Below are 12435 nucleotides of genomic sequence, written 5' to 3'. Positions count from 1 at the left end.
GTGCAGCAGGGAGGGTAGAAATACTTTTGGTGGTCGTATGGTGCTACCCACAGGGTGCCCATCGTCTGTCCAACACACTGGGACATGGTGGCTAATAGGCTGCCCATATAGCAAGGCTGATCATGTTGCAGGAACCCACCACCAGAGTGAATACATCAAATACGTAATCACAGTTGTAAATTGCCACTCATCTATGGGCTCGTGGAAGCTACAGAGGTACCTCGGCTCAGGAATACCTCAGTTGACGACCAAATCGGGTCGTGAACAAAAATGTCACAAAAATTTTAACTCAGGTTGTGAACTCCACATTGGGTGGTGACCATGATGGCGGCCGTCTCCCCACCCCACCCCCCGAGTGGGTAGATGGCTGTGATTGTGCTGGGGGCAGGGGGGAGATGGCCGAGATCACTCCCGTCTTTCCTGCAGGAGTGTGCCCGTGATTGTGCCCGTCTTTCCTGCAGGAGCACAGCCATGATCTTGGTCATCTCCCCCCAGCACGCCCGCGTTCGTTCCTCTCCCCCCACCACCAGCACATCGGGATGAGGGGTGCGATCGTGGCTGTGCTGGTGCAGGCAGGGAGATGGCTGCTCTGGGGGCAGGGAGGGGGAGACGGCCGCGATCTTTGTTGTTCTTTGTCACTTTGCTTCACATTTTTCTGATTAAAAAAAAGTAGCTACCGAACAGATTAACCTTATTTACATTGAACCTTATGGGGAAATTTAATTTGGCTCACGACCAATTTGGGTCACGACCAGACTCCTGGAAAGGATTAAGTTCATGAGCCAAGGTACCACCGTACTCAGAATGAGGTTTTTTTGTCTGGACCTCCCCAGTCATTTTCCCCTCAGGGAAACACATTCCTAGCAGTACATTGATTATGTTCATGTGTGTGTGTGTGAGGGGGGAGGGGGGAATAGAGAGAATAGAGAAGTTTAGGAGAGACAGAACAAGGGTGTGTGAAACAGAATAGTGTATATACGAGGGGGGGGGGAGAGACAGACAAAATGGAGCAATGTACAACCTGGCCCCACCCACAACTTGCCCTGACCCCACCACTGCTGCTATGTGGTCCCCATCCACTTTGGCATCCCAGACTCTGGGAAGAAAAAAAGATTCCCCACCCTGCTATTTACATTCACGTGGAAGTAAGTTCCACTTAATGCAGTGGGATTGACTTTTGCATGCAGATGTGGTAACCAGATAAAACTTTCTGGGGATCCAGCTGTTGTATTCAGAGAGCAATTTTTAGCACAAGGTGATCTGAAGTTTCTGCATCCTTTTTCAAGAAAGATCACGCAAAAATAGTTTAAGCTGTAAGTATGTGCGAGGAGAGAAAAAATTTTTCTACCATCTACTGCTTTTCTCTCATTCATATTTTTTTTCCTTTCACACAATCTTAATTTCCCTCATCATGGGAAGACTAATTGAGGAAAAATACACCTAAAAAGGTCCACAGTAATTTATTCTTGTGGTGCCTTTGTTTGGTGCTTGTCATCTCCTTCTCCTAGTACAAAATTCTACGTCAGCAAGGAGGTGCTGAAAAAGAAGCAAGTCATGCCATGAGGCCCAAGGGGGGAAAAAAGCAATGAAGCACTGAACAGGCAGCTGGACTGTCAACCAACCTACCTTCACCCCAAAGTATCCTGACAGAATCATGATTTCAGGTACACTCGCAGAATGTCAGACTGGCAAAGCAGAGTCAACAACCTTCAAGGTATTCATAAACTTGAAGAGTGAAAAGCTATTCCCATATTTGCAAGTGTGGGCATATACTAGTTAAGAACAACACAGTTTGTGATTTCAGTAGAGCCACATTTGTCGTACTGGAATTGCTTTTACTGATTATTCTGCAATCTGGAGCGACTTCACACTACTATATGGCATATGCCATAAGGCAAGGGCAGGGAGAAGGCCAGTCTTGTGGTAGATTTTTAACTGATTTTCAGTGAATCACCAATACTTTTAACAACAGCAAGAAAGATTTCAAGAAAAGAAAAATCTCTGCCATGGCTGGCCTTGTGCTAATTGCTTATCTCTCATGCTCCTAATCTATAAAACTAGAGTACTAATTGGCTGCTTTCAACCAGTCTTGGTTGAGGGCTGCCAGTGTTAAGAGTGCTGGGTTGGAATGAAAGATGGCTGGTAGCTTCCATGTAGATTTGTCCATGTATGGTTCATGGGGTATACTAGATACTTGACTAAACAACATGAGCCATCATTTTGTGCCTGGCTGTTGTTGGCAGCCCTTGGCATTTAAAAGCAACTTACTCCTAGAATCTGAAGCCTGCCTATTGCTCCCATAAGAAAGCCGTCCAGAGGCCCACTGGGTATTGGATGGGGTAAAAATACCCAAACAAACAAACAAACAAACAAACAAATCTGTGGTGAGAAAGCCCTATAAAAACAGGTGAGTACCCCAGTCCTGTACAGGAAAGAACGATGGTGGTACGTTTGGAGCCATGGTGATGGGAAAAGTGAACTGCTCAGCCAGCAGCCCAGCTCATCTGCTGAAGGCCCTTCCCATCAAGCTATACCAAAGACCACCACCAACCGGCCACACTGAAAATAGGGTGGGCAAGGGAATCACCAAGTGCCTCCGGAGTACAGGCTGTACTGTCAGGAAGTTTTATCATATTCAATAAAAGAACTTTAAAAGCAAGTGACATTTGTAGAAAAAAAGTTCAATCTCACTTGTGCCTTCAGTGTGTACATACTTGTAGTTTTTAGTGAGAATGACCCAAGCCTAGAAGAAGTGATATACTTTCATATTCATGCTGAAGGGAAACGTGATATCCCAATGCAGGTTATCAAGCATGTGCATTCCTTTCTGGACCACTCAAACATATGTGGAAGATTTTATAAAACTTCTAGCTGGCTAGGTGTGACCTACCTCGTCCTAAAGCTTTAGTCTACAAGCAAGCAAGCAAAGTATTTATGCATACAGCACAATTTTATGTTTGAAATTAGGGAGATGAGGTTGACACCTAAACCAATGCAGTTTATACTACTCAGAAAGCAATCAGATATAGATCATTATTTTTGAGTAGGAAAATGCTGTCTCCAACATCATCTGTTAAGCCTTTAAACTTTGTGACCTAACAAGTAATTAATTTTGTAACACATTATTTTAATGGTACACTAATTAACCTTCAATTAGAATGCGTTTTGGCAATGATTCTTTGTACAAACAGGAGACACCCACATTAGTGCTACGTAAATTATTAAATCTTACTGTACTCTAGTATCTGGTAAAAACAAAAGCAAATTAAAATCAAACTGATGAACAAATAATTTAATAGACTGACATTATTTATGTATCTCTAGGTGTTTCACAAAATACCGATTATACATTAATATCAACATAATATATTAAAATACAATTAAAATTCATACAATTGCTAAAGATTCATATAAACATTAATTAAAACATTAAAGCCAACACAGTGCCATAATAGCAGAAAACTGCATTTTTATCATCACACTTATACCCCGTTGTGTGTGTCAGAAGCAACTGGGACTGGAACCAGGAACCTCGGGTTCCCGCTCATCTGGCTTCCATGTAAATGGTTCCAGGCTCAGTCTGAGTTCTTGCCTGTGCCACAACTATATTCTGGCTTTGTGTCTTTTGCACCTCCGACCCTACAAAGGAGGATGGGCTACACAATACCCTTTTGTCTACATTCCTCAGAGGTAAACTGTCACCACCCACTTCTTTTAATGAAATATCAGTATTTCATAACGCATACCTTAAAGCTGCTATATCAGCTGTGGCCAAATCTGGACAAACAGGTCCTGGCAACAGTTATCCACACACGGGTAACCTCTCACCTGGAATACTGCAGTGTGTTTTACATGGGGCTTCCCTTGAAGATGGTCTGGAAACTTCAGTTGGTCTGAATAGGGCAGTTAGACTGCTAATGAGGGCTGGCAGATACGATCATATAAAGTCAGTTCTCCACCATCTCCACTGGCTACCAATTCAAATCCAGGCCCAATTCAAGGTGGTAATATTAAAGCCCCAAATGGCTTCAGGCCAGGATAGCTAAAGGATATGACACCTTAGATTCACATCTGAGGCCCTTCTGAGGGAGTGCCATCCTCAGGAAATAAGGAGGGTGGCAACAAGAAGGGCCTTTTCAGGAGTGGCACCTCACCTCTGAAATGAGGAAAGGTTCACCTGACACCCTCTTTGTACCCTATTTCCTGCAGGTGAAGACTTTTTTATTTCACTAGTATTTCAACTGTGAACCTGTGTTTAATGGTGTTTTAACAATATGGTATGCCTTTTATGAAATTACTAGTTCTGTTAAGCTGGGGGCATTCTTATTGTGGTAATGTTTTATTGTAATCTGACTTGTGTTTTTATGCTGTTTCATATGGTTTTATTGTTGTAACCTGCCCAGGAAGCCATGTGGTTAATGGGAAGGGTAAGATATCAAATAATAAATACACAGATACATAAGGAGTTCCCTACATAAGGAGTTTTCCATTTAATGAAAGCAATACTTTGTGATCTAGCGTCCATATTTAATGAGAAAAGTCCATTCATTAAAGGACCTCGTTTACTAGGGACTCAAACAACAGCAATTAAAAAATTTCCAGACGTATGCTTCCATGCTGCATTAGCTATACTTTCACATCCTTCCAAAGATTATAAATGTGATGAACTGACCTTTCATTAACTGGAGGCATCCCATTTTCTCCTATACACTGGCCACTGAAACAAGCTTCTCCGATAGTATGGCAGACGGCGGGTGGTAGAGAGCCTCGTTTCTGAACACTGTGTGCACTGGTGATATTCACAAAAATCTAGTAAGACCTATCTTTAACCTCTTAGGATACTGTCCAATAGGGCTGCCCATAACTTTCCTAGCTTGGAGGTTTACAAGGATCTGGATGTTTTAGCTGTCTAAATGTTTTGCATCTGCTTGAAAGGAAGAGAGGCTGAGGGACCACTAGGTGTAGGAACTGAGCCTATCTTTGCTATAAAAGTACTTTCAAAGACTGTGGGAATAGATTGTAGCTCAGATAAAGAGGAAGGGCTGGAATCTGCAGCAGCAATGTCAAGGCCCAGACAGAAACCAGGAAGTTGCAGAGAATCAGAGTCTCAAAATCTGTGGGAAAGTTTAGTGAGCATGGATGCGGAGGGGGATGAGCGTAGCATCGTTATTCGAGGGTACAGCATCAGGTTAACAGGTTGGGAAGCATCAGACACTTCAAGTGACTGCTGCCCTTTAAGCAGAGGAACCTGGAAAGTATGGTTTGCTCTTTTCAGTTTGAAAAGGGAGAGAGAGATATTTTTTTTATCATTGAGCCACATTTCCCTAATGGCCAGTTTTCTAACTTGCTTGTTTTCTTTGTGAATGACTTCTGCAATACTCTTCTTTTGTATTGCAAATCTGGTCAGCTTTAACATAGTAATGCCTTTCAGCTTGAAAGCCTTTTTCCTGATCTGCCTGAAAGGAGGGGGAGAAGACTGCCATGTATCCCAACAGAGCTTCACTCCTTCCCTCTCCACCAGCTCCAAAGTCAGTCTTGTCACACAATCTGCTGCAGAATGTCAGCCACTTCCACTTATTCAATTTATATCCCACTTCCCCCGCCCATGAACTCAAAGTTGCTGACATCCTTCTGCTGCTCTTGTTCTCTTCCCCGCAACAACAATTTTGTGAGGTAGGTAGGTTGGGCTGATAGTCTGTGACTGGCGCAAAGCCACCCAGTTGGCTGCATGGCTGAGCAGGGACTGGAACCCAGATTGCCTGAGTCCCAGTCCCACATTTTTAACCAGTACACCACACTTGTATCCGGGCCACAGGTTGTTCAGTGTGACATGAAAATCCACCACAATGGGTTTAAGGTTTAAAGAACCCAGCAGTCAATTCATGGTTTGTTGGTGGGTTAACTGCTGGGTGGCTTAGCCCCTGAACAGCCCAGTGTTCTGGGTTTTGCACATCCCTCTCAAGAAATGCTGACTAGACTGATCATAGACTGTTAAAACACAGGTGAGGCTGTCTACTTGTTCCTGGCAATTCATGTGAACTGAATCATTGTTTCAAGCATATTTCCAAAGCCATAATGCTAGAAACGTGCTTTTTTTAGAAAACCGCAAAGATAGTGATTCACAGGAAGGTGATTTCTGCTGATGTTCTTCTCTTCATGAAATTGCACCAGACATGCAGCCCTGCTCAAAATATATCCAGGATGTCCATTACTGTTTTGTTCTTTTGCCCATGGAGAACACGTTTTAGCTGCAGAAGAATGAGAGTACTTCTTAAGCTCTCAAAGATCTGGAATAAAAATGCATAAATCTAATCCCAGTACAATGACCCTGCCTATTAAATCTTCTATACCTCACTTTGGTTAGCTGCTGCCAGCTTGGCCAGCTTCTGCAACAGTTTCTCAAGTGAGCAGCACATAAATTTTCCTTTGCTGCATGTCACAGGTTTAGTTGCAAACAAAGCAAGTGGGGATGCTGGGAACAGGACTGTCCCTCTTCAAACATGCATGTGCATCAAGATAAGACACGGAGGAACTGATCTTAACTCAGATAGAAAGAGAAGGCACAGCTAAGATAAATGAAAGTCTCATTCAATAGAAAAATTGTATTTGCTGCTGTCATTTCAAATACAATAACCTTGATGCACCCAACAGGAGGATTTTTCTGGTGTTAGCTGGTATCTCGAGGGGACCACTTGAGCTCCCCACAGATACATCTCTATTGCCAGTAGCAATGTAAATGCCCATGGAAGACAGTGAGGGGCACAAAGGGGGAACAGAAAACTACCTTTTTGTCTCTGCTCCTGTTCTAAAAAATGAGAACTCATAGGAAGAAAGGGAAGCCTTTCTTATGGAACACTTTCTTTCAATGCAGTGAGAAAAAATGCTTTCTAAAGCAGCCTAATAAAATACGTCAAACTGTTGTAAATATCTTACAGTCAAGTTACAAGTGGAACAGTACTGATGATAGCATTGCTCCTAACTCTGATAGGATCGCTAATTAAACAATACTCTTAGGACCTGATATTGAGGAAGCACTCTCAAATATCCTCAAATACGTGGTCCAGACAAGCAGTTGAAGTCTGTCGAATACACTGCACCTGAAACACAGTGGCAGACTCCAAGCACACTTGGTTCCAATTTGTCCTAGATTACTTAGCCTTCTAAATCAGTGTGACAGAAAGGGGGCATGTGAAAAACTGAATACTGTATACAAGTTAAATGTTAAAAAGTTAAATATGAAAATGCATTACTATTAAAATACATTATAAGAATGTTATTTTTTGATCTCTCTTTCTCTCTCTCTGATTTTCATAACCATTGAAATTAAAAGACAGTTGATACACTAGGATACAGCAGATGCATCTCTTACACTGGTATATCTGTTGTTATATTTTGACTAAAATATCTGACTATATTTAGTCAATTTTTTGACTTTTTTTGACTTTCAAAAGTCATTTTTTTTACTCTTTGATTTTAGACTTTTAGACTTTATAAATATACCGAACAGCATAATTTCATGTAATAATTAAGTTATACTAAACATGAAGCTATGTAGGACTATTCAGAAAAAGTGCCACCGAGTTCAAAGAGAACAACCCCAAAGTAAGTATGTATAGCACTACACTAAAATTTCTAAAATTTCCAGAAACTACTTTGGGAAACAAACCTGTTCCAATGCATTTCAAGTTTCCAAAAATGTTACAATTTTTCTTATCGGTATCCCCAGTATTTTGCCCCTAACTTTACAGGTGCATGTTGAACTTTACTTCTGCGTATTTAAGACAATCGAATATACAAGATGCCTCCATGTACAGCCATTGGCCAGTATCGGATACTGCCACCGCACCCTGCTTGATCTGTTCCACCACTAGTACAATGTGAAGCTAATAGTTCAAAAAGCAGCCTGAAACAAGGAAAAACACTCAATTCCAGATTGGGACAGGTCAACAAAGCTTTCTTCCACAAGTTCTGCTGACCTGCCCCCTTCCAGAAGCAAGCATCTCTGCTCATTCTGCATTGTTTCTAGAAACACTAGTTGCACGAGCAGCGGCTCCCTCTGGGGCACTGGCGAGCTTAGATACTGCCTGTTAGGGTTAGGGTCTGGCTGGAAAATGGATGGGCGGAAGAGAGGCAAAAGTAGGTTACAACAGTGCAACCAGTCTGACAGTGAAAATTTATTGAGGCTGAGAAAAAGACCATGTGACAATCCAGAAGGGGAAAGGGAAGGAAGAGGGGAAGCAAAAGATTTGAGAAATAATGAAGTGTCAATGCTGGAGACTGATAATTCCATCTCTGGTAAGGGTGGGCCTTGCAGTGAATGCATTAACAAGAGAATGCTTCTTCCCAGAAGCAGGTGCGCTGGAAGGACATGTGCACCCAGCAGTAGCCTGGAAAGAGACCTGCATTCCTTGTTCATTACTGCAGAACAGACAGTTAACACTGACCACAAGCCCCCATTCTTGACTTGCAATTTATACACGTGTATCCGCTGCGGCTAAAAATCTGTGTGTTCCAGCAGTACTGACAGAGCTGAACAATGTCACTGCAGAAGCTCTTAAGTAGCATACAGATGTTTCAGTTCACTTCATCGAGTAGGAAGGTTTCCAGCCTTGAATTTTAAACTCCCTCCCCCTGCTTTCACCAAATTAATTCATATGAGTTCCTGATTAATAATAAAAGGCCATGCCATCAGCATTCAGGACTCCAGCAGGAAATGTCATGGCTCAAAGGGCAGAAATCTGCTTAGAGCTACAACAGAACCCAACTGAATTTGTGGCGTCTCAGTCTATGAATGTGTAAGCACTTCATCTGTTCACTGCAACACAATGTGCTGAGAGGCCACGGGCAATGCAGGCCAAGGGCAGGGCAAGCTGGAAGTGCACAACGGCAGAAGCCAACAGGTTTTACTTTGCCTGACCACACACACCTTGTATATTTGCTTTTTCCAGAGGCTCTCGTGTATTTAAAAGGGAGACTTTGCAATATTTAGAATTCGAAATATTCTCTCCCAACATTGCAATGGAGTTATTAGTGCAAACTTAAATACGCTTCCTCCCCTGCACCAAGTATTGCAGGCAACTAAGAACTTACAAGCATTCTATCTAGTTTTATCTTCCTGTTTAGGTGAGTTTCAACGTACAGAAAGCCTAGGAAAAGTGTGCATAGATGGCAAGATTAAGCATTTACTTCTTAAAACCCCAGTGCTATGAAAAATCTTGGCATCAGAGCTGGATCCCTTTGACCAAGTTACACCAAGCAAATTGGGAATGAGGACACGAAGGCAAAGTCCACAAAAATCTGCATTATTTCAACTTGCAAGGCCATCAGGTTTCCACGGAAAAACTGCTGTTTATTTTGCCCTAGTACTTCCTTAGGTGAAAAGTAAAAGAAACGTTCTAGTTCTGAAAGTAGAAATGCACTTTAGTGTCACTAATTTAGCTGCTATCCAATCATTTCTAAAAGTAATTTAAAATGTCGTACCAGTAACATAGTTACTGTTCAAGACCTACCTAGATACCAGCAGAACACAAGTCATTTTTGTGAGCAGGTTCCACCTGGTTTTAGAAACACCAACAAATTCATATTGACAAATGTTTTCCTCAAGACCAAAAGTCAAGAGATCTCAGTATCTGCTGCACAGATACAGAAGTGAGGAGATGGACTCCAAATAAGGTGCATTAGAATGAGCTTTTCATATCTGTAAGTACTGCCAATGGAAAAAGCCTTATTAGGAATTCCATGAATTAGAGCAAATTGTGTAAGTTAAGGCTACTATCATCACCACCGTCACCAGAGATGGCTCTCTAACAAGACTGGGCGGCCTGTGGTCCTCCAGCAGCTTTAATGTACCACTCCCATCACACATCACCAGTATAGCAAATGATGAGGGTTCTGGGGAGGTGTAGGCCAAAACATCTGGAGGGTCACAAGTTGCCCACTCCTGTTCGACAACGAGGCACAGTGAAATAGATACCCTGGACAGACGAGGGTGCCATTTAAAGGGACAACGTGGGCACCAGACAGATAATCCAGGAGGAATCCACAGGACTAATCCAGCAGAAAGTTCCCTGACACCAGCCCCATTAAAATGAATGGATACTTGCACAACTATTACTCATTTCAACTAGGCTTGTGCAAGAGAATTTGTCACTGAATTAGACCTCATGTTAATTAACAGAAGGATAGAGGCCATTAAGCTTTTCTGCTTTAAACTCCAGAATATTTTATGCCAAGTGGAACTGTTATCCAATTCAAAAGCCAAATCCCAACCACATATCAGGAACTTATTGCTTAGGAGTTGCGAAGCTGGACAATTCTTCTGTCATAAACAGATGTCTAGTCAAACACAGTGAAACAGAGATAGAGCAGCTGCAAGGAAGGATTAGAGAAATGAGGGGACATTAATTTGACATACCCGCCCTTAAGACTGATTAATCCCTTCCCAGCCCGATACCTTCTCATCTTTCGTATTCACATCCACTTTTTTTGATCGGATGGCTTTGGTTACATGGTCAATGTTGTTTTCTCTGCAGTAGTCAAATATATTCTTATCTTCCTCCCTAAGAAGAAATAAAATGGGGATTGTGTACTGTTACTGAGCAACACATACAAACTCCACAAGAAGCCAGTTTCCCCAACAATTCAACTATTTCAATGCTCTTGAGTACTACACATTTTGAGTGTTCTGAATGCAAGTAGTTTATTTCTGGTTGTGCACCCTGATTCACAGATCAATTAAACTATATAGGGCAAACCAACCTTCCACAAAGAATGTAATGAACCAACATGTATCAATTACAGCCAACAGGGAAAACCTTTATTTATTTCCTCATAATACATACAAATACAATGTGTAATATTTTCTCTTCATGTATTCATTTTAAAAAATCCTTAGCTGCTTTTCAAAAAGTAGTATTTCCTCAAGACAACCTTTTATCAGGATTGGTTGGGGTGGGGCAAGATTAAACCCTCTCTCCACCAACCCTGATCAGACGTGTCTTCTCCCCAGTAGCAGTCGAGAAGCAGTGATCATGTATTCAGGGTCACGGGGAGTGGAGGGGGAGGCTGAGGTTAAATCCTCTCAGCTCTCAGTGACCCTAATCAAGATTACTGTAATCATTTTGGGATCGGTGTGTGTGTGTGTGTGGGGGGGGGTGAGATTACAGTGTCCTGCACACTAGCTATCTTGTCTGTGTTAGGATCACTATGAAGAGAAGAGCAATTTCCCCTCATCACCTGCAAGCAATTCTGTTCATTCCTGTTCCAGCAGAGAAACAGCGATTTGGATCCCTGCTGGTTGATCATCTGGGCAACAAGGAAAGTTGGCAGGGCTCCTTGGGGCACACAAAAAGCCGCCAAGAGCTAACAGACTGACCCCCTGTAGGCTAAACTCTTCTCCTTAATGGCGAAGCAAAATTCCTATTGCAAAGAACCTCATATTAAGCTGCAAAAGGCGCTGATACAGATTCCAAAGAAAAGCCCCAGTATTGCCACTGTGTGATAAGCACCTAAATGAACTTTCTGGAAGAGATGCTTGCAAGGGAGAGAGCATGGCTGTTTCAGACATCACATGAAGCACAGTTAAATGAAGATTAGATGTGACATGGCTTGTGCTATCTGAATTGATAAACCATCGCTTGCAATTGGCAGGTGAACCAGAGTCTGAAGGAAGCGCCTGACGGGATGTCTGAGCTGAAAAGGGAATGGTCCAATCATCCCTCCAATTTCAAAAGCCATCACACCAGGTTGACAAGAGTGAAATTCTGAAGCTGAGTGCTGAAAGGATGGAAAGCAAAAGTAAAGAAGCAATGCTAAACCACAGTTTACCTGTTTTGCATTTGAAGGCTTCAATTATGGTTTGGTTTTTAAGGAATAGTTGGCACAAACCATGGTGATGTCTAAACTGCACCAATAGTGCTGTGCATCACCGTGACCATTTTCAATAAAACAATCGATTTGTGGCCACTGCAGGCATATGACTGATTACATACTCAAGTGATATTATGGTACACTTGGCCTGGAAGTGCTAAATCTTAGTTCTGCAAGCAGTGGATGCCACGTGCAGATTAGAATTGGTGTGGCATAAAAATTTTTAGCAGAGATAATTGGGATTCAGCCCAAAGTTTTTAAAAAGAAAGGTAAAGAGAAAAAAGTTGAACGAATTAAAACAAATACTGAACCAGATACAATCCAAACTAGTAAACAGAAAATGTTTTAGCAATTGCTCAGACTCTTACAAGGAACTGTTCCACACTCTGGCACGTGAACCACCCAAAACTAGGAAGAAGGATGTAAAAACACACCCAACTGTTCATTTGTTTTCCTGCAGTTGGGGACAGCTCTTCATTTCTAGACTATGGACCGATTTGAAAACAGGCTGCTTAAGTTAGTCCAAAGCAATGTACACACACAGCAAACACATACAGCAACATCTAT

General features: G+C 42.1%; 1 protein-coding gene across 1 annotated transcript in view; it reads right to left on the bottom strand.

Moving 5' to 3' along the window:
- Nucleotides 1-12435, bottom strand: part of ACBD6 (acyl-CoA binding domain containing 6) — a 94271-nt gene that overhangs the window by 44172 nt on the left and 37664 nt on the right. Inside the window, exon 5 of the mRNA XM_044439147.1 lies at nucleotides 10454-10559. Within this exon, the coding sequence (XP_044295082.1) occupies nucleotides 10454-10559 (106 nt within the window). The remainder of the gene's footprint in view (nucleotides 1-10453; nucleotides 10560-12435) is intronic.

The sequence above is a fragment of the Varanus komodoensis genome, unplaced genomic scaffold (assembly GCF_004798865.1).
Source record: "Varanus komodoensis strain SLA01 unplaced genomic scaffold, ASM479886v1 scaffold34_1, whole genome shotgun sequence".
Classification (NCBI taxonomy): Eukaryota; Metazoa; Chordata; class Lepidosauria; order Squamata; family Varanidae; genus Varanus; species Varanus komodoensis.
Note: the sequence above shows the minus strand (reverse complement) of the source record. Positions and strands in the feature narration are given on the sequence as shown.